Here is a 23,334-nt window from a genome sequence, read left to right as displayed (position 1 = left end):
CAAGTCTGTCCCAGACGGTCTCCTAATGCTTACATTCAAAGTGCTTGTTAGATAACATGCTTATTAATCTTTTCGGCTTTGCTTTGTCTCTTCGAAATTGTATCCTGTATAAGTCATTCAAACAGAGCTGGCTTAGAGACCTCTGAAGTTAACACCTCTCAGAAGCTTCTGAGATGCTCAGCAAATTTCCTTTTCATTGGGGACTGACTCCATTTTGTAGCAGTACATTTTACCGAATTTTGCTGAATATTCCTTGACTCCCTAGTTATGTAAATACTTCTGTGATAAGAAAAATATGCTATTAATAAATAGTCCTTGTTGTGACTAGATCAAGCTACTGAATATATCCTATACCAGTACTGGCTAAATCATTGCTCGTGGCCAAGTGATGCTTTGCTTGGGTTCTGCAATGCCTCATCTTCACTTTCATTATTAGCCAACACTGCATCTCACAGGAGGCTACAATGTGGCATTTCCATTTAAACCATATTATTGCTGTAGTCCACAGATGATTAACGTGCGGGTAGCCTCCCCACTTGGCGGGAAGTGAAACACCCTGTGAAATGCTCTCTGAACTTCCAAGTGAGGCTGGTAAAGCAAAGGAGGGATGTCCTCTGGCTCTCAGTTCTGCCTCAAGGAAAATGAACATAATCCTGACCCTAACTGTCTTGTAATTTTTATTAGCTCTCTTTGGCTTGCAGCAATGACCCTGTGAATAATGCATGCTGCTAGATGGCTTTCCTAAGGAAAGAAGGCTTATGCAATCGTATTGTCTGCCACTGCCTGCCTTCTCCTTACCCCATAATAACTCAGAAACCAGCTGGCCAATCTCAAACAAATTTGACAGAGGGAAAGAGTTCTTGAAGATATTGTGTTAAATAAAAGAAATATTAAAAATGGGAACCATGTAGGGAAAGGATATCTTAGGAACATTAGCTCAGTTTTCCCTACAGGTCTGAGGTGCCACTAGGTACTCAAGGCTAAAAAACACATTCATCAGTTTTCACTGTTCTGCTGCTCATGCAATGACTTGTTTCTTTACAGATCACTCAGGGCGAGCCCCAGAAGTCATGCTCCAAGTCTGTAGCAGAGAAATTTACAGAGAGCTGCCAGGAAATTTGCCAGTGCAGGCCACCTCCACTGTTACCACCGCCTCCTCCGCCTCCACCGCCCCCAAGGTTGCTAGCGGTGCCAAGTAAGTAGCTGCTGATACTGCTGTGGTGTGCTGAAGGAGGGCAAAGCGACAGGGACACCTGGACAGACAGCAGAAGGGATGTGGGAAAGGGCACAGCTAGCTCATTTGTCATTTTCCACTTAGCAAATGGAAAAAGAAATGTTCTCAGTAGAGATGGAGATCTGTTTTCTGATCAATGAATAATGCTTGGCTTTTGGATGAAAGCCAGAGAAATTCCCTCCTTTCATTGTGTTATATATGATTCCCTGGTTTTAAATGGTTCCCTAATCCCCTAGCCCTGGGGAATGCTTTCCTACAGAGACACAGTGCTGTGCTGCCCCTTGAGTGTCATGACCCCCTTTTTTGCCAGGTGTTCAGCTTGAAGTTCTGGGTGCTCCAAGACAAATTAATTTATAAGCAGACAAAAATCCAAACACTCTGTCTAGACCATTCAGTACGTTTGACTGTTGTCAAGACACTGGAGCACTACAGTTTACCATAGCAGTGACTCAGGCTCACTGGTTTTAAATTGCTTACAACTGTTACAAAAATAGGAGGCATGTCAGGAGTCAATGGCAAGTGAGCAGTTTTCGTACTGATGCACATGCAGGTTCAGACTCATCTGTTTCTCTTCACACAAATCAGTGCTCCCAAGCCTTACCCAGTGCATCCAAGCTCCTCCTTATTTTCAGCCATACATCCCCATGCCCAGCATACCTGATGCCATCAGTTCCTGCTGGCTGGCTTTGCAGCTGCTTTCCACATGAGTATTCCTGTGATCCCTGACATACAGATATAGTTTCTGGAGAGTGATATCTGTCCCCGTGGTCCCTGCACTGTGGGAGAGACCTTCCTGGTTCTGGTCCCACTGGGTTCAGGCACTCAGACTGATTCCCAGAGTTTGGTATTCCAGTAACTCTCCTTAATGCTTATTCATTTTCATAAATTCGTCTCTCCCTATAAGGCTGCCTATTAATTCTTCTCCCTGCTTATATAAACTCTCCTGGGAGCAGTGTTGCAAAGTGTATCCAGTATCCTCAGCACTTCCCCCAAGGAAAAATAAATCATTAGGTATCATCATCTGGCTGTTTGTCTTTATCAGCGGCATCTCCAGATGTGCAGAAGATATGAAGAAGGTTTCTGCACAGCTTGTAGTCAGGCAGAGGACAGGCAGAATTTTTCAGTGTCTTTTCTGCCAGGAGCATGCTTTGTACTTGTGCTAGACTGCAGAAAATTAAGGCAAAGGCAGAGAAAAACCAACAGTGAAACATTTGGGAAAGGAAGTACACAGACAGCTGGGAAAGCAGAGGGGGATATTTTTTATAGCAGGAAAAATCTCTTTCAATGTTCAGGAAAATGTCATGGGCAGTAATATGGAAAATTACCTTGATCTTTGTATCACAGCCAGAAAATAAAGTACTTTGTCGCTCTCTTTTCTTGTGCCTGGGGTACCCTGTTACCCTGAGGGGGATGAGATGTGGCAGAGTGTTGGCACAGGGACCAGCCCTGCTGACTAGCTGTACTGGGAAGGGATCACCACTGCCAGGCTGCTTCCCCTCCATCATTGCAGGTGCTCTGAGTGCATGGATTTGTCCCCTGTCAAGTGGAAAGTAAATAATGTCAGAAAAAAAAGAAGTCTGTCACAAATTGCAGAAAGAACAAGAAATCCAATGGGCCTGTGACTGGGGTAGCCTGATGCTTTCTCAGGCTGGATTGCCAGGTGCTAACACAGTTCTAAAAATGAGCTATATAAATCCAGATGACTAATACTTAAGCAAGTGGCTTCATTTCAAATACAATGAAAAAAAAAAAAAAAGATTACACATTTCTTTCACTGGTAAGCTTTAGAGTAGCAATCAAGTGTCTCATCTTGAATGATGCTTTCATTATCATCAGCTGTCTAGGCACTGTGATTTAGTCCATGTGTACAGCAATCCACTTACTTGGGAGAAACAACAAACCTTGTGGTTAAATATTGATGTTATAGACACTGCTTTCAAATGGTATTCAGAGGAGAAGGAAGTAAAGAGCCAAAAGCTATTGTGATGTAGTTGATGCTAGATTTGCACTTTGAACTTGCTAAGTAAGTAAAGTTTAGTACTGGAAAGACTTTTGCAAAAAAACAGCAGTCTAGGAGCTGCAAGATTTTTAGCTTTACAAGGTACAGTGTCTGTATCATGAGGTACTACATAAAGATGCTGGAATTGCTTTCAGAGCTTTGTGAGCCACAAAAGGCTGCAGTCTGCTAGGCTCTGTCCTTAAAAACTCTCTCTGCAATCAAACTGAATGTTGCTGGAGATTTAGATCAACTCTAAAGCAGCTACTGTGGTTTGGGCTGGGTGATTAAAGCCAACAGATGCAAAAATCCTATCTCTCTGGTCACTACAGACACTGACAGTTCAGTTGTCTGCTATATGAAGCATCTAGTGCTCTTTGACATGGCCTTTAGCTGCTGTTGTGGAAAATCAGAGAACCCTCTGACGTGTCCTTTCTATTAGTCCCACCTGATTGTTTCGCAAACCCTACTTGGTTGTATGGGATGGCACTGCATAACTGTTTGTGAGCAGCTGAATCACTCCCTGAAAGGCTTTTATTGAGTTTGAGGACTTTTAGGAAGAATTATAGTACATTTAGTGTCTCTTTAGACACTTCAATATTGACAGGTTGATCCAGCAACAAATCTTCAGCTCTGCTTCCTGCAGATAGATTTATACAAAATCTATTAAATGCAGAGAATCCTAGAATTCACATATAATACCTGGAAAATACTGTGTTTACTCTGAGGGGAAATAACCCTCTGGAGAAAATGAGTAGAATCACACAGCTTAGCAGGCAGTCTAAAACCACAAGCAGTGTTAGGAGCACCAGCTTTCCCTGGTTTAGGAGACAGCTCCCTGTTAGAGTTGGGTACTTATATTAAGAATGTGTGGGGAATGTTTCAGCACATCCTGAGGAGGCACTGAATAAATGAATGAAGCTATATGGATACGGGAAATTAAATAAGAGTGCTTTTGTCCTCCTTCAGGGCTGACCCCAGGTCTCCTTTCCCCACATTTCTAACTCCTTCACATGAACCACTTGCATTATGGTGCCCCTGATCTTGCCTTCACTGCCTCTGCTCTGCAGCCAATTCCATCATAGCACCATAATCCTTTGCCTCCTCCTGGGAATCCATCAGCCTTACAGTATCTAAAGGAAAGCTGCCATCAGCCATGCTGCTCCCTGTGCATGCTGGGTCTCTCAGTATTGGTGGTTCACCTGTACCTTTCTCTGCAAAGTGGGACACGTGGGCTACTTGAGCTTTAATTTTCCTGAGCTTCATTTCAGACGCAGTTTTTTGTCATCCCATTGAGATACTGCTGTCTGATTTGATACAGATGTGTGCCTTACCAAGGGGCTCTGAGGGGAGGGACTCCAGCCCATGTTCGAAGTAACTAGGATGGTGGGGACTGTGTGATGGTGAGAACTGTCAGGAGACATGGTCCCTGAGCCCATGGCAGCTCCTCCAGACAGTTTGGCACATCAATGTTTCCAGAGTAACTCCTCTTATGCAAGCAGCAGCCTGCTCTTTAACCCATGCCTAGAAAACTTCTCATTGATGAAGTGAAGGGAAAGCTCATGAGGCTCTAAGGGGCCTAAGGCCAACTCAACTTAAATGCTGACAGCAAAGGAAGAAAGAACTTCCAATGAATTGAGTGTGTTCCCTAGATATGTCTGTAATGACCTGAAGGCAATAGAGATGCTCAGAACCTGGCCTTTAATTAACTGTGTCTTTTTCTCTCCATCTGCTTTCCTCCTTGTCTCTGGATTTCAGCCAAGACTAAGACAAGGTGGATGGAATACTTGTTTAGGCAGCATTTCTAACCCGGCTTCACAGACCCATGAGATTAAGCTAGTTCAAGTGATGTTGACCCTTAAAAATCTGAAAAACTGCTGTTGTCAACTCCTAAATACTCTGCGACCATGCAGGTTTCCCCAGGGGCGTTGCAAAGAAGAAAGGACTTTGTCTGGAAGTAAAAGCCAGGCTTTCAAAACAGGAAAGGGGGAAGGGGTTAGAGCTAGACAGTAGTCAGTATCAGTTTTAACCTGTGTAAGGTCTTATGAAAAAAAAAAATATCAGTGACGTCTTTAAAATGGTACAAGGAAGAAAAGGGATGTTCTTGCCTGTACTTCTCACTTGTTGGTGAGCAACATTTGCTGTCTGTGCTCTACCCTTGGGTAGAGGAGGCCATGGTATTGGGTGAGGAGTCCATGGTTTTGCCTTCTGCTCTCTGGACAAAGGAAGTGTTCACCCAAACATTGCTTCAGTAAAAATTTAGAGGAGGAAACTTAAGCTGAGTCTGGATGCATGAACCAGTCTCTGGCAGTTGGATGCTGGCACATAGGTGCACAGTGAAGTCTTTACAGCTCCTGACCTTAGTGGAAGTTTGCCCTGAGCTGTCAGCTGAGATCAAGCACAATTATGTCAGTGGAAAGCCAAAGTGAATGACATCACTGCAGAGGGCTCTAATCTCCATGCAGTAATTGTATCATTTTGTTTTTCAGAGTGAAATCTTTATCTCTGGAGACAGAGCATCTAATTAACTAATTATTTGGACTGGTGAAAATGCCAAAATAAAAATGACCAACTACGAGAAGGGTGAAACCTTTTGGCAGCTATATAAGTTCAGATGTACAGCCTAATTTCAGAAAGCATGCAGGGTTCCTCCAGTGCAAGTAGGAGAGCTAAGGACATGCAGATCTTTTAGGACAGATCATAGATTTATGGAATGGTTCAGGTTAAAATGGACCATAAAGATCATCTAGTTTCACCCACCTGCCATGGGCAGTCATACCTTCCCCTACACCAGGTTCCTCAAAGCCCCATCCAAACTGACCTTGAACACTTCCAGGGATGGGGAATCCAGTTTCTCCACACAACCTGTTCCAGTGCCTCACCATCCACACAGTAAAGAATTTCTTCCCCATATCTAATCTAAATTTATGTTCTTCCAGTTTAAATCCATTACCCCTTGTCCTTAGCCATACAATGCCCTTGTAAAATGTCCCTCTCCAGCTTTCTTGTAGGCTCCCTTCAGGTACTGAATGCTGCTATAAGGTCTCCCTGGAGTTTTCTCCAGCTCTCTCAACTGTCTCATAGAAAAGGTGCTCCAGCCATCCAATCATCTTCATGCCCCCCTATTGGAGTGACTTCACATCCTCCTTACATTGGGCCCAGAGCTGATCATGGTACTGCAAATGGGGTCTCATGAGAGTGGAGCAGAGGGGAGAATCCCCTCCCTTGACCTGATGGCCACGCTTGTGTTGATGCACCCAGGACACACTTGGCTTTCTGGGCTGTGAGCGCACATTGCCAGGTTTTGTCAAACTTCTTGTCCACCAGCACCCCTAAGTGTTTCACCTCAGGGCTGCTCTTCATCTATTCTCTTCACAGATTTTGTTTGTACTCAGCATGGCCTTGACGTGGGTGCAGGACCTTGTTGAACTTCACGAGGTTTGCACAGGCCCACTGCTCAAGCCTGTCAAGGTCCCTCTGGATGGCATCTGCTCCCTCTGGGTGGCATCCATTCTCTCCAGTGTGCTGAGTACAGGACACATCTTGGTGTCATCAGCAAACTTGCTGAGGATGTGCTCAATCCCACTGGCTGTGTTGCTGACACAGATGTTAAACAGTACCTGTCCTAATACCATCCCCTGAGGAATGCCACTCATCTCTGGACTTCCACAATGTGTGTATATTAGGCAGGAATCTAAAGAACAGGAATAGTCTGGAACTTCTTAAACTTTGTGTAGGTTTTCAAGTAACCAAAGTTTTCAAATGCCTTGCTAATTTTTAAAATAGCCTTTCAGAGCAAGAACTTGTTATAGAAATAAACATTGTATGGATCTAGGACATAAAAGATTAAGAAATGGGTTTTCCTTAGGATTTTCTGGGTCCTAATCCTGATGGTAGAATGCACAGGTGATCCAGTGTGGATTCAAGGAATGAGTTTGAACCTTATGCTGAATACTGTCTCCACATTGCTATTTCAGCAGGAAAACTGAGTGTGGTCCTGATGCTCACCACTTGGATTTCTTGTACTTGGATGCTGATGTGCCTACTCAATGCCTAAATAACTTTTATCTTTGGCAGAGGTCTGATTATCCCCCAGGAGTGGAGGGGAAGATGTGATTGCAAAATAAATTGAAGCCTTCCTGCAGGCCATGATGTAGATTCAAATATAAGATGCCCGATAGTCAGCTCAGCTCAGTCTGATGTAGGCTGCTGCAAGAGGATTTGAGCATCTCAGAGAGCTCTGAGTTTAAGTTTCCCTTTGGTTAACCATTTTATCTTGTGAGGGCTCTCTATCTTTACAAGCACCCACTGCAAAGATGCTGGCCCTAAGTGCTCAGCTGGCAGGACCACCCTTCACCTGCTGCCCTTCTGCCTGGAAGACTTGTTCAGAGTAGCTTTGAGATATTTGGACATGTTAGAGGAATCTTGGGTAGATTTCTCCCAAGTGATGCCCAAAGTAATTGTTAGCAAACAGGCAGGGCTGAGTTTGTTTTATGATATGGGGAAGACATTTCCCTCCATCCTGCATACAACATAGTGACTACCAAAACTGAGCAGCAGAGAACTACGGTAGCACCAAAATGGCAGGGGACACATTGTCTCCTGCATGAAGACATTTCCAGTAGTGACTGCTACTGTGAGAGCAAGTCTGGTCTAGACAGTGACTTTTTTTAAATGCAAACAGACTGCTGAAACAGGGAAGCCCTTCCAGTTTTGGTAACACAGCTGTCGTACTGTGAATTGCAGTCTTGTGTGAGAGCATTGTTCATAATTTACAAAGCAAAACCAAAATTTAATTCTTGTCATCTCCCACATACACTTGTGTGTTACTGGAGGAATGTGACTCTCAGAACCGGCTGTAGGATTTGTAGACTTTCAAATCTAAATTGAACTCCCAGCCCACAGCCTGGAGCCAAGGATGATGGCAGAAGTGGAGTCTAGTCCAGGTGCCCATCATGTTGTTTTCACATCACACACACTACCTTCACTCTTAGCAAAGTGAACCAAATCATTAAGCATCCAAGACTGGATCAAGCAGAATTCACCCATCTAAATCAGAAATACAGTGATTGGATTTTCAGCCTCAAATTGCAGGCACTCTGATTTTGTCACCGAAGACATATAGAATTCAAAATCCTGTCTTTTTTTTTTTTTTTTCCATTAAGCATAGTTATGTCTGGTGTAGGAATAAAAGTTACAAGTCCTCACCTCTCAGTCAAAATGAGAAAATTATTTATGGTGCAGAGATTTCTTAAGCAGCAATCAAATACAAAATTTGAAATAGTTTGAGCGTCTAAGATGTTATATTAAGTCTGAAGAGCAGGATTAGTGATTAGAAAACAGGTAAGACTGGAAAGGTTCATACTTTCATTATAGGATTCTGCTGTCACTCTTTCACCTAGCATCTCCTCATATTGAGTTGTAAAATTTCTGTCTTTCTGTTTGAGACACTGGTAAGACCAGATGGTCAGCCACAGCTTCCACTGCTTTCCCATTTCAGAGTTTTTCATCACAATAAATTCTGAAATGTTTTGCCTAGTCTAAATTTTATTTATTAATATCTCCCCTACTCTTGCATATTTGTTTTGAATTTTTCATACAGTAATAAATTGATATGATGGAAAAATCCTCTCTCTTGAAAATGCATTTTGAAGTATTTAAAAGTAAAAGCCTCAGGCCAGATTTTGCAGTGCATGAATCAGTGGGAGTTCTGTTGTCTATATATTAAAAGCATTGTCTAATTTTTAAAAAGAACCATCACATATTAAACTGGTTCTGCAATAGAACAGTCCTTTCTACTCTGAATGCATACTCCAACATCTTGATTTTTTTTTTAAACAGAAGGAGTTGGCTAAGCTGAAGACATTAATTCCTTCTGTGGATGGCAGTCCATTTGTACATGCCTACCATTTCACTGATTAAGAAGATAACAAATCTTCAGTGAAGTTACTGATGAGTCAGAGGCTGCTGATTTACAAGTAATTGTAGGTTCACCTGCTCCTGGCAGAAGGAGTTGTGCCTCATCTTGACAAGTCAGAAGTAAATGCTTAATTGGCACAAGCTGTTCCAGCAGGAAGGGCTAAGCAGCTGACCCTGGTAAAGCAGACCTACAGAAATATGTTCTTGTAAGGGTTTTGTGCATTGTATTGTTATGAACAGGATATAAAGGTGTTGCTCTGCTTGTGTAATTGCAACTTAAGGGTAATATTTAAGTCAGCATACCAGGTCAAGGAAGCAGTAGTCTGGAAGTTTGGGATGTTATCCCAAAGTGAGGACACAGTATCTATTAATATAGTATGAATATCAGCTAATAACTAATGCTGCTGCCAAAATATGTTATTGATAATTATGCAAGTTAATTTAACCCTTCCACTAGTAAATCATATTGCATTATAACTACATAAATATAGCAGCAAATTCTGGATCCCTAATGGCTGTTTAAATGAATTATTTTATTATTTTGAAGTGTCTTTTAAATGGAGCTGGTATTTCATCAGTTCATTGGTTAGAAATAATTTTAGACAAAGATCTGTTCCTTGACAAATGCTGCTATTAAACTGGACTTTTACCAATGAAGCAGATTCTCTTGAATCATCCCTGGACATTTTCCTTTCCTTCTGAAAACGATGTGTATTTTTATTTCATAGCCATTATCAAAGGACATGACTATCAGTGGAGCACAGGGAGGGTTTGGTTTCACTCTTGTTTCAATTTGGCCGGGTGCAGGTGCTCTGCCTCAGCTTTTTAGGGCATCACTGTACATGGGGGCTGCCCACTGCTGTGGGTTCACTAGGGAGTCATGGTCTGTGTAAAGCCTGGGGGCAGTGCAGTAGCAACCTGTAACCAATTTGCTTTCCTTTGTGACTGTAAAGAAACCTGTGCCTTCTTTTAGCTTTCCAGGAGTTCCAAATATACTGAGTGGTGATTGAGGACTTCACATGAGGGAATTTGGCATGGTGAAATGCCTCGATCTGTTAATGTGATGTAATTGGTTTTTTAAGTGTTCTGTATTTTATGGAAACTGCATGAAAAATTATTAGTTGATAAATGTAATTTTACTTATATTAGAATTAAATTTACACCTAGTTTGGAAGGCCTTTCATATTTCAATTCCATTTTTCTCTGGGCGGGTCATCAATTTAATTTCCCTTAAGTTGAGTCTGAATACAATTTGGAAAAGGAATTTAAGAGCAGTAGGTATGGGAATTATTCATTGATCTCTTAAGGGACATTTTTAAGTGATCACTGTAGCCCTTAATTCCAGCAATAACTGAGTTATTGAAGTGATACAAGGAATAAGCCACATGATATCAAATAGGAGGATTATATTTATATAGATGCCATGCATCAACAGAAGTATCTGCTACACAGTCAGCTGGCTGTTCCCTAAAACTTAGACATATGACTTGCAAAATGGCTTTCCTTGTAAAGTGAACTCTTTAGAGCCATCTGCACTTACCAATCTAAAGCGTGTGTCTTTTATAGTCACTCTCTTTATATAGTGGCGTGCCCAACAGGCAAACCATTTATTTTCCAGAGATGGACACAAACCAGTACCTTAGAAACTGTCCTATTAACACATTAGGAAAATATGCAGAGTATTTCCAAGTCTTCCACAATCTGTTTTAGAAAATTCAGTCTGCAGTTGGTTTTGTCTCAGACTTCCCTGAAGGTACTAATTTTAACAAAGTGTCAGCACTAAGACGTGAGGTTTGTCTAATCTTTGCTATTACCTAGAGGTTCTCAAGGTCTTAAAAAAGCTGTTAAGGATCTACAAGATAATGACTTAATACCAGTAGCGCTGAATTTTATTCACTTTGCATAGCTTGTGACTGATGGCACCACTCGTGGGAATACTGTTGAACTCTAAGAAGTTGTGCAAATCTGGACTTTAATTCAATCTGTATATAAAACATTATACCAAGAAAATCTGTCATCTGTCTGTGAGATTGAATCTGCCAGCCCTGAGGTATATCATTAATCGTTTGCTGGTGAAAGACTGGTCATCACTGTAAGAGTGTAGATTGCTGAAATCACGTCTCAGCAGTTTGAATTTCAGCCTCTATCATCCCTCCTTGGAAGGTCTGTTCATGGTAAGAGCTGAAAGACTGATAAGCTTTCAGAAGGCTTGAGAGTGACATACTGTGACTCCCACAAAGGAGACATCTTGCCCACCCCCTAGGGAATGGTGGAAAGAGCGTCCAGGGCACTGCTTCTCTTTCAGCTACCAACCTGCTACCTGAGATCTCTGTAACAGAGTCAGTTACAATATCAGACACCCAGAGTTACCATATCTGAAACAGGGATATGTTTTCATCCCTGTAAACTTTGTATTTGAAACTAGTAGGTGTCCAGCACTGAAGATTATTATTATTATTATTATTATTATTATTATTAAGCTCAAAAGTAATGGTAATTGTTATAGAATTGATCAGCTGTGTCCTGTCCCAAGGAATAGGAGGCTGTACCATCACACAGTGAGGACTGTGCCAGGGCTGAGATGCAGCACCTGCAGCCACACCATCACCATGCAGTAATGAATGAAAGGAGGCAGCCTGAGGGGCTGGACATGAACCCACACTAAAAACCAGCACTATGGCTTGTCATATTACTCCTCTGCCAATGATGATACAGCTTCAGCAAAATCCTGAAAAGGAGAGTATATCAGCAGATAAGGGAATTAACCACCTGGGAAGGCTCACTATATGAGCTTACAGTGTCCATACAACTGCCAGTACCACAGAACCTTAACAGGCTCACCAGAACCTGCCTTCATGGCACCTTTTGGGGCCTGGATTTCATCCAAGGGTACTTGAGGCACAGTGGAAGCAAGGGCTAGTTTTTTAAGGGCTTTTATCACCTAAGAATGCAGATGCTGAATAAGATCTCCAAGCCACTTAGCTCTCAACAAGTGTCCCAAACCGTGGTCCAATCCATCTTATTTTGGACTGAACAGATCTTTACTGATGTTTAATGTTTACTAATCTGTTTAATGTTTACTAATCACTTCCTCACTGTTGATCTAAGGTGAGTGGTGGCCATCAGGTCACAAGGGAGGATGAGGCAAGTTTTCTACGTAGTGTCTTTGCTCTTTGGCAGTTACTTCCCTATGTGTTGCACTCTGCAGTTGCACTGCACCACAAAGGAGCCTATTTCTCCCAGAAATTCCTGGTGCTGATGATGAGCCCATCTTCTGCCCTAAAACAGCCTCTAAAACAGCCTGAAAGCAAGACTGAAAGGTTGACTGGGGGAGAAACTGTCTAGAAGATTCATTTCTTTTTATACCTATTTTACTGCAGTGGAGTTGGGAGGTGATGTTGGCTATGGGATTGAGGTGGGAAAATGCATGTCCTGTACCTAGTGAGTTCCAGTTTGGAAGCAACTCTTTATTTCTTTCACTGGTTCCTACTTTTGTTTGATGTTAAATGGCTCAGGGCACAGTGCCATAAGCCTGCAAGCAAAGATAGTCCTTTTCCCTGGCAGCTTGAAGAAGTCTCCACATATCTGATTCCCAGAAGCAAACTTCTTCCTGCCCATGTTGAAGTTATTCACAGAGTCACAGAATAATTTAGATTAGAAAAGACCTCTGAGATCATCAAGTACAACCTATGACCAAACACCACCTTGTCAACCAGACCATGGCACTAAGAGCCATATCCAGTCTTTCCTTAAACACCTCCAGGGATAGTGACACCACCACCTTTCTGGGCAGGCCATCCCGATGCCGAGTCACACTTTTTTTAAAGAACTTCTTCCTAATGTGCAACCTAAACCTCCCCTTGCTCAGCTTAAGACTGTCCTCTTGTCCAGTTGCTGGTTGCCTGAAAGAAGAGACTGACCCTCAGCCGGCTACAGCTCCTCTCAGGCAGTTGTAGAGAGTAGTGAGGTCTCCCCTGAGCCTCCTTTTCTTCAGGCTAAATAACCCCAGATATCTGTGTGCATGTGTGTGTGTGTGCTTGTTAATGGAAATAACCCCAAGTGTGCTGAAATGGCAGATTTAGCATGAAGGTCCACTGTTTTCAGGCCTCTTTTTTTCGGGATGCTTTTTCACTTTCATCGCTGTAACATGATGAGGTCACACAGTTTGGCAGGACAAGCAGATTGTGTTCAGCACTGATTTTTCCCCAGTGAAGAATTGCAAGTGCTCATAACATGTCTGTGCACATCAGTTGCCACTGAAGAGCTAGACTGTGTGTTTGTGCAATGAAGTGGATGGTACTGGCACATCCCTGTGTCTCTCAGTGGTGCCTCTGTTCAAAAGAACTGAGAATTACTGTCTCCAGATCAGTGTTGTGCTCTGCTGTTCTGTCACAGACCGTGGCCTTGCTGCTGTGTTTCCTTGAATTGGTGGTTGACAGGAAGGTCAGGTAATTACAGCTAGTTCTTGTAGAAATATAGCTGAAGTACTTATAAATGGGCCTGTCTATTCTGTTTAAAGAACTGGGAAAGAAATAGCAACATTGCCGATATGCAGCTTTGTGTTGCACATTTTATCCCTACACCCTACAACAATTTAGAAAGCTGGAGCTACTGTTCCCATCCTAGAGAAGGAGAAACAAGGCTGGAGTGGAAATTGTCCCAAAATCACCCAGTGAGCAAGAAGAAGAACTGAGCCTGGGACCCGCCTCCTGAGGAGAATTTTTGTCTTCTGCAGTGACACGCTGCCTAAGTACAGAGAGGTTAAAGCCTGTGTCATGAAATGCAGAAGATCGAACTTAAGGTTGTATATCTTCATACCCAACTTAAAGCATCCTGGTTCTCAGAGTGCTAAGAACCTCTGGAAACCAGGTAACCTTCTAAAATAAATGTCAGGGTACTAATTTAACACCAAATGCTTTGGCACTTGTGACCCGTTTCTTAGAGGCACCAGATACCCACTAACCTGATTGACATCTCCTCCATTTCAGAAAACAGGCCACCAAATCTGGCAGGGCCCAACTCAGAGATGGCTCCTATGGAGAGGCAGCACTTGGGATACCTGGAGGTGTCATGGGCTCTCTTGGTACTGCCCTACCTGGCAGTGACCCAGGCTGTGGAGTGCAGACAATGTGATGATGCCCGTGAGGCTCTCCCAAATGCTTGTGTTGCTGCAAGGAGGAGTTTGCCTTGCAAGGCACAGGCTTCAGTTCTCATTTGCTGGGGACAGAGAGCGACAGGGTGTGATTCAATCAGGGTAGAAACAATTCAGCCCTTTATGTTGAGAGAGAATCAGATGGGGAGTGAAAAGCAGCATCTCATGGGGAGACTGCTGGTTAGAAAAACACCGGACCAAGTCAGATCAGAGGGCACTGGCTGATGCGAGCATGCATTGTGAAGATAAGTGCCAGAGCTGAGTATTAACACAGACGCTAGCTATGATGTAATCTCCTTAAAAGCCTTTTTACCACAAGGTCTATAAATGCTACTGCTTCTCCAGATCATGCTTTAGAGAACAGATTCTCCCTCTGTGCTCTCTAACCCTGCTCTCTTCCAAAAGACCTCAGCAGCTGAAAGCATGTTTTACCCCTGTTCAAGGGGTACCTCAGTCCTGGTGGGTCCCATCAGCTTCAGCAACAACCTAATAGGATTAAGGCAGGCAGGTCTGGCCATCAGCCTGTTAATCATTTGGAGCACAGACTGCCTTCTTACTTTGTTTAACAATCCCTTGACTGCTCTGCTCTGTGCATTGCCATATTTCCATATGTATGTAGAACTCTGAATTGTTCTCTAGTTTCCCTCTGCAATTGTACAAAACAAAGACCGGTTATCCCACAAGTTTAGCGTCAGCCATTCCAGGGCATCCTGTGGGATCCTGCCTTGTTTCTGACCATAGGGCTTAGCTGCACTGAGCTGCTGGGCATGGTGGCACTGTGCTGCCTTGGGGCAGAGATCTGGCGCCTGCCTGGGAAGTCAGAAAGGAAGTTTTTTGTTTCCACCCCTGTAATGTAGTTTTAGCCAAATCAGTTGTTTGTGTTTACTCCCAAAGAAGAGGAAATACAATCCAGAGGGGAGGACTGGCCAGGAGTCAAAAGACATTTTGTTTTTCTGGCTTTCTCTCTGAGATGCAGTGAGTTTGCACAAGCCACTTTCCCACAATGTGCTTTACTTATGTCTGACCAACCAATATTTTTACCTATTATTATTTTATTTTGGTCCTAACGATATGTTCATTTTCTATAAGAATCCCAAATCTGCCAAGGAAACGCAGCTGCATGACACCTACCAAGAAAGGACAGTAACATGGAGCTTTAGTGAAATCTACTGCTGAACCCAAACCTAAATGTGTGCAGGTTCAATAACTCCTAAAGCTTAGGTCTTGAGCATCACACTTAACCTCCCCCACCCAGCTGCTCTCTTCCTTACTGACTACTCATGCTCAGGTTTTTTCACCTGCAGTTCCAGATCTGTTTCTTGCAATGAGCCATGCACTCCTCCTGTGCCTGTGACCTTCAGAAAATTCCTGCAGAATTACCCCTTTCCTTCACCTCCTGAACACTCCAGTCTCCAAAACTAAGCACAAAACTGAGAGTGTTTCTTGTTTCAGAAGAGAAGTGTTTTTAGAAAGGAGAAAATCAAGAAGATGAGGCAACTGAGAGTGTAGAATAACAGTATCTACAGTGTAAAAGCTGCGGGGGAGGGAATTTCTCCAGCATCATTCCCACACATGTTTTTATTATAGCAGAAGTTCCCGCTGCGTAGTGATTGCAGTATCCCCCTTAGAAGTGTAGTAGGAACATATGCACGGAGCAGCTGCATGATATAAACTTGTCTGCAACAAAGTGTGATAAACAGAAGTATCATCTGCTACAGGAATAGCTGATTTCTACCAGTGTTATTTAACCTAGCTACTCCAGGGAGGCCATAAATCAGGACAGGCTTTCTGCTGAGCACGCTGCTGTTGCCTGGTTGTTTACCCAGCTGGCTCATGGCACTCTGGAAATGGCCCTAAGCTTACAGGCAACAGGAAGGGCAGAGATCTGTAAGGGAGTTAAAAAACCCCAAACACAGCATGAGGAAACCTGACAGGGCTAGACAAGCCACTTCTCCATCAATCTGGAAAATGCCAGCCCTTCCTTTGGCAAGCCTGTCAGTCCCTGATCCCCAGCCCGAGGGCTGCCTCCTGCAGGCAGCTGTGGCTGCCACGGGAAGGTGAGCTCAGGGTTCCCTCTGGCCAAGAACAGCCCCAGGGCCTGTGCCTTGGGGTGCCCTGAGGATGCAGGTCACGTCTGCAGTCATGGCTTTCTGCCCCAGGAACACACAGCAAGGTCACCCATTTCTTGGTCAGCCTCCTCTCCCCCATCCTCCCAGGAAATTTTCCATTTAAATCCAAGAGTGTGGAAGGGAACACATACTTTGCCTGTTCTCACAATGTATTTTAGAATAACAGCTGAAGATCTATATTTGTATCAAGTCTATCAGCACCAGAAACTCCACTAGCAGGCTCTTTTAAAGGATTTGTTTTTCCCCTTGCTGGCTGCCTCTGACTGTGAGCAGCCCTGGGTGCACGCAGCACGTTCCTACTGCATGCATTATCCAAACACATCTGTAACAGTCCCTACGTGATGAAATACAGCAAACTGAGGGGATGCTTCAGCTGACACTGACTCATAGATGTCTCCCCAAGGCCCTGGGTTAGGTAACCAGTCTTGTTCCCAGAGAGACCTCAGCCTCCAGGGCTCTGGAGACACTGATGCTGACCTTCAGCTACATTTCTCTTCTGAGCATCATCAAGTAGATGCTGGGACAAGGTCCTCAGCTGGCACCAGTCTCACAGCTGGGTGGACTTCTGCTAGTTTACATCACTTGAGCCCTTGGGCCTTTTTCATTAGCTGCCTAAGGCTTCATCCTATCATTCAATGAAATTAATCACCATTAAATTAATCAGCACTCACTTTAGGGTGAATCTACAGTGCTGGGGGGAGTGAAGGACCTTATGCAAAAGTAGACAAGAGGCCTCAGGCTCAGGACTGAAATCAGCTTTCTCAAAAAAGATATGAGCATGTGATAGAGGCTCTCCTTGTTTCTTGTGCGTTACACAGTGCAATGCCCAGAGTAAATATCTGAGCCTTGGTGTTTGTGTAACTTCCTCTGCAGGGTTTTTCCTCACAGAACCCATATTATTTCATATTAATCAGGGGATTAATTGAACTCTATTCCACAGGAGCTTGGATGAGATACCTTGATGGGAAGAGATCCAAACTGTAACACATTCAAAATCCTTCTCCACATTTAACTGGGAGCTCAGATTGGACGCTGGAGTGTCCTGGGAGTTTTTTTTTTTTTTCCTTACACCTTGACATTTGTAATCACATTTAAACTTCTTCGTGTTTTCTGGCCTTGTCCCTGCATCCCAGTGTAATAATGGCTGAAGGAGCTACCGTTTTCTCTGTCTTGCAAATGGGATGTCAACATACAATTTACATGAATATCAAAATAATAAATAAGAGTGAAGATGAGACCCTGTTTTAGCCAGAAGATTAGCAGGTCTCTACAATATGTGACATACATAGAGATAGCTGAAAACACACTGCCTGCATCTTCCTTTTAATTTCCAACCAAAACTGATAAAACACTTGAGGCCTTTGGAATATGAGCCTGCCTTCAAAATAAAATCCTATCCTGCTTCCTAGCATGCTAATTAAAAGTGCATGGCTGATTCAGGCAGCCTTACAATAGCAAGAGAAATGCTGCAGGCATAGAGATGGCAGGGTTTAGCCTGTTGTGAGTATGCAATATTAAAAACAGGCAGATGTCTCATAAGGATGATTACAACAGCACTCTTGACCTTTCTGTAAGAATAGGAATAGGAGCAAAGGAAAAACAATAATCAGTTTTGATTTATCTTGAAAGTGCTCTTCCTTTTTTTAGGCATGAAGTTGCTGTTGTAGAGAGGTGATGGGGGTCACTGTCACCTTTCCCCATCACATCACTGGACACTCACCAGCTGCTTGGGTCTCAGTCTGTGAGTGAATTGACAGACTCCACTGGAAACACCTCCCCTGGATTACCTGTGGGAGCACGGGTCACTGCCTCCCTTAGCTATTTTCCAGCTCAGCCCTGTGTTTGGTTTTGGTTTGGGTTGGGTTTTTTTGCTTTGTTTTGCTTTGTTCTGTTTTGTTTTTCTTTGCTTTGCAGAGCTGGCTGCTGTGGGTTTGGCAGTGGGAAGGGGTACCCTGGTGCAGGCTCCTTGCCTCAGCATCACTGCCAAGAGCAGCTCAGGGGCACCAGCTCAGCGTGGCCCCCCTCAGAGAGCCCTTTTTGTCTCCTGACAGCCTTGGTTGTGTTACTTGTTAATGTCCCAGCATGCCCATGCAAAGAGCAATTAGCCTAAAACCCATATGGTAATGGAAAGTAATAACACTAATCAAAATAAATTATGGGAGCATTAGATTTTGAAATTATGAGCTTTATAAACTACAGCCATGACCACTAAAGATAACCTGATGGTGTATCCAAAGATGCAAATTCCTGTTTCTAGATTCTGTCTCAGGCAGTACATGTATCACTTTTACAACATACACAAAACTATTTAATCCTTAACCCAGAATATTTAAACAGCTTCATCACAGTTTTTTGTTGGAATCTCAGAGCAATTTTGAGAATGACCACTGAGGTCTGACCAAAAAATATCAGAGAACTTCTTGGGAGTTTAATGGAAACATTATTTCCAGTGATAGAACCTTTATTTTTGTGCCTAGACATTGAGGGAAACTCTCAATAGCTGAGCTAATCTCTTCTGGTATGCACATTTCTGGCTAGAGCCAGCTGTGTACAGATACCTTCTAACATTAGAGTCAGAGTTGTGTCTTTATGCTGAGTCTTCAAAACAAATTTAGTCAAAAAAAGCAGGTGTAAGATTTTTTGTGATGCTGAACAGTTTGATCTGAAAGCACTTTTTGGTTAATTTGTTTTTAATAAGTTGGATCCATCTACCCACTACAGGGCTGAAATGGGTTTATTTGCTCATTGTATTTATTTAAGCCTGGTGCCATTGGGAATAGGAGAAGGTGATAACCCTCTAAAAGTAAACCTAACCAACATTTGTACTTCATAAATTTTAAGGCCAAGAGATAAAAGGCATTGTACTCATGTGGATTTTCCAGAGCCAGAGCATTTTCTTTACTTATTCAAGTCTTATACTGAGTCCAATCTCTTTAGCTGAATTTAGACCTCTTAAAGCAGAAATAAAAAGGCTACTTTAAATTAAGTTTTTTGTTTAAATGCTGAACCAGAAATTATAGACTATGGTAATGACTAATTATCCTTAATGATTATAATTACCCTATTTCTAATCTAAATATGTTTGTCTCCATTTGTGGTTGAATGCATTCCCGAGTCATTTGCAACCTGTATCAGTTTCACCACCCTATTTTGGGGGCTGAAGAGGGAGGTCACTGTTAAAAACCACATTCTTCCAGCAATGACCTTCCATTTATAGTTAAATTTTGAGACATACCAGTTCTCTGGCTTTTAACTCAATTTACGTGTGCCACACTTACTCTGTGTGTAGCTTTATAGTTTCATAACCCCAGCATCACAGAGCACCCTCCGTGGCCAGGCTGGCCAGCCCTCAGCTCTCAGCAGCCCGGTGGGGATGACAAAGTGACTTCTGGCATCCAGGGGTGTCCTCCCTTCCCCTGGTACACCTGTGAGGGACAGCAGTCTGTGGCTTTCTTTGCTCAAGGGAAAGGGCACAGTTTGGCTCTGAAATATGATGTGTTTATAATGTGTTTGAAAGAGGTGGTACAAACAAGGAGGCAAAGAATTGCTCTCCTGAACTTCACCAAAGGTGAAGACGATGAAACAGCTGAATGCTGACATTGTTATGGGTTGTGTGGGACATCTTCTGCTCAGTGTGTTTTGTAGTGATGTCAGTATCACCCTGAGGAGCTTTTGGGACCCACGTGTGTGCTCTTCCAGGAAGTGCCTGTGAAATGCACTGCTATCCATGCAAAGTGCCAGAGGGTGCTGCAAGTGCCCTCACCCAGGGTAATTTCTCATCACTGAGAGCTCATTGACACCTGTGGGCTCAGCCCTTCTCCCCAGGTGCAGATGATAAGCTGGGATGTGGGAGTCAAGCACAAGATGGAGAGGCTCCCCATCTCCAGGGAAAGCTGTGAGCCCCAGCCCAAGGGAGCTGGCACATCAATGCCTCCCTAGCATCAAGAGCTCAGTGTGGGACTCGCTAGGAGGCTCCTCTCTGAAGATGTGGCTTTTCCCAGGCATCTTGCTGGTTCTTTGGGAAGTTCCCTTCTCAGCTGACTTTTCTAGCTGCATAGAGGAGGCATCCATGCAGGCCAGGCTCAGCTTTCCCATCGTTATAGGGGGATTAAATGCAGTTCTTCCTCAGAGAATAATTGTGAGGGGAAATGCATTAAGGACATAGAAATGCCAGGGTATGAGCGCTACGTGAACACATACTGAGAAAGGCAGAAAAGCGCATGGAACTATGAGCTTATTGAAAAACGAGTGGACATTTCAAAGGAAAACAAGATTAGCACTGCATTAATAGGGAGTAGGAAGATAAAGTAATTTATAAATTTGTATGAAACCCTGAGTCACTAAGGAACAGGCTTTGGTAGTTTCCAGGATGATTTCTTGTGCTTCTTTTTGGGTGCCCAGTCTGGACCAGTGGGGAAAGGAACTGAGCCAGGTGGATAAGGCATCACTTCCACATTAGCAATTCTTATTTTTCTGTCATTAATGACTGCATCTAGGAGTAATGTTTACTATTCGATCCCACATATATCTGTTTATTCTCTGTGTAAAAATACCGTGACAAACCATCAAGGACTACATGGCGTACAGACATGTGACAAGCCTGGCTTTATATCCTGTCTCTGCCATTTGTCAGTCTCATTTATTGTGCTGAAGAGCAGCCCAGTCTCCACCACCATTTTGCTTTCTAACTAGGTTGGTTGATCCTGCCTTTGAAGAAGAACAAGGGCTAGAGAAGGATAGCCTCACTTCTCCCACCTTCTTTGCTCTCATCAAATTTTACATGGCACCTGCTGATCGATGTTTTTCCTTTTACTTCACTGCTCCCTTTTGTGTTTTTCAGGACAGCACCAGAAGGGTAGAGTTGACCTTGACACTGCCTGCTCCTTCATGCAAACATTTTGTCATCTTTGACATGCATTCTGTTCTGGAATCTAACAACATTGAAAACTTCCAGAGAATATTAAAATCATTAGATTTATCAAAACACAGTAAATAGTTCCATCATCCACTGAAAGCAGATTTCCTCAACTGACATAGTAATAAAGTAGAAATTCAGTTGCTGGGGCACTCTAGAAGTGAACATTGTCAAAGAGGAAGCTGGGAACCACTCGTTGTCAAGCTGTTTGGTTTTTTACTTTAATTGCTTCTTATGGTTCTTCACCTAGTCTTTTCCTAAAGTGCTGCTGTAGATTCCTTGGGGTAAATGTTGCCAACTCCTCTATACATCTTGCAATTGGAAAAAAGAAGTTTTCGTGGGAATTGTGTCATTCATTGTTTAATCTATTGAGTGATAATCTAAGGGTATGTGTATCTTTTCCTCAGAGGAGACAGAGCAGATGTCAGATCACAATAAATTATACTGGACTGATGATATATTTTAACTTGTGCAGCTATTGTGATGTGTACTGGACATTCAGAATATCAAATTAAACAATGAGACTCATAAAAGAGCCTTTTGCTATATTTCATTCTCTCATCTACTTAGTTGAGAATGTAGATAAAGACAGTCCTATCAACTGATTCATTATTAAATGCCACTTAAGGTGACCAAAATTCTCATGGAATTTATGTGGTTGCAGAGGCTGTGCTTAGGCTCTCTCCTCCCCCTGCAAACTGATACTGCTCTAGGCATTGGCTGTTACTCACCGTCCTTCAGGAAACGTGCCCCCTCAAAGCATGGGAAAAGGAACATAGCCCTGAAGGAAAATATTTTAACTAAATGCCACCAGATACAAAATATTTCTTGTTTTGAGTGGTACTTAAATAGACAATTCTAACCCTAAATATAATAAGAAAAATATAATAATATAATAATAAAATATAATAATAATAAGAAGAATAGCTTATATTTCCAACTTTTCTTAACATATCTTGACAACTGGGCTTAGAATTCAAAGGTAGTGTAAAGAAAAATAAGATTGTCAACTATAATACTCTAAAATCAGTTAGTAAATGTAATAAAACTCATATTCTTTTAAAACAAATCCCCCTTCCTCACTCCAAGCTTACAGTAATATTAGCTACAATACAGATTGGTAGGTACTGCTTTGGCTCCCAACTAACCTCCCCTAATGGGGTTTGAAAATGTGCTATTATCAGCATAATATCCCTCTCTAAAATTAAATCTGATGCAGCTGGAGATGGCGAATACAGAGGAAGAAGATGTTTCCCTCGGGTAGCAGAACTGAACCTTTCTCCTTCATGCTGAGTACCAGGTTGTAGATAACACTGACACAGAGAACTTGGTCACCTGGGGACTCTAATAAGAAATATTTAGTACCAATAAGAGAAATTGATTGCTTGGGGAAAAGAAAGAAATGGGTCCTAAATGTGAAATAACATCTTTGCATGTATCTGTGATCCTGGTGTAGCGCTGTTGCGCAAGTAACTGAAGCATATTTGATAATACCCTGTTGATTTGGGAGAATTAATGTATTTTTCCACTCTCTTTTTACAGCTCCCAAGTCTACCTTTTGTCCTACTGAAGAGACCTGGTGGCCAGGCCTGGTTATTATCATTGCAGTATGCTGCACCACACTAGTGTTCCTCTTTGTAGTTGTCATCATTTGCTACAAAGCCATAAAAAGGTAAGGCTCCAGAAGATTTTACTGTGCTTAGGGCAATGCAGCCCCACAGAGGCTGACCCAAGACTTGTCTCATGATATCATATTTAGTTTAAAGTCATCCAAAAAGCAAAATGCATGCCATAGTCAGTGTGTATTTTCATCGGAAAGTCACTTCATGTACCGTATCCTGCATGTGTAAAGGGTGTAGTTCAATGCAGTCATGGGCAGAAGGAAGAGAAAAACTAGAAACAGGACAGAGCTACATTGTTCAGACTAATAAGAACTTGCCCAAAGTCAAATTGCTGCAGGGTCGTGGTGAATGTGGAGAGTTTTGGCTT

At 42.7% G+C, this 23,334-nt stretch overlaps 1 protein-coding gene across 2 annotated transcripts in view; it reads left to right on the top strand.

Moving 5' to 3' along the window:
* PRIMA1 (proline rich membrane anchor 1) overlaps positions 1-23,334 on the top strand; it is a 50,568-nt gene that overhangs the window by 5,834 nt on the left and 21,400 nt on the right. For both annotated transcript variants that reach the window (XM_041402505.1, XM_041402515.1), the window contains exons 2-3: positions 1,045-1,195; positions 22,888-23,017. In XM_041402505.1, coding sequence (XP_041258439.1) covers positions 1,045-1,195; positions 22,888-23,017 — 281 coding nt within the window. The remainder of the gene's footprint in view (positions 1-1,044; positions 1,196-22,887; positions 23,018-23,334) is intronic.

This window comes from Onychostruthus taczanowskii, unplaced genomic scaffold (genome assembly GCF_017590055.1).
Source record: "Onychostruthus taczanowskii isolate IOZ18803 unplaced genomic scaffold, ASM1759005v1 scaffold1, whole genome shotgun sequence".
Lineage (NCBI taxonomy): Eukaryota > Metazoa > Chordata > Aves > Passeriformes > Passeridae > Onychostruthus > Onychostruthus taczanowskii.
Note: the sequence above shows the minus strand (reverse complement) of the source record. Positions and strands in the feature narration are given on the sequence as shown.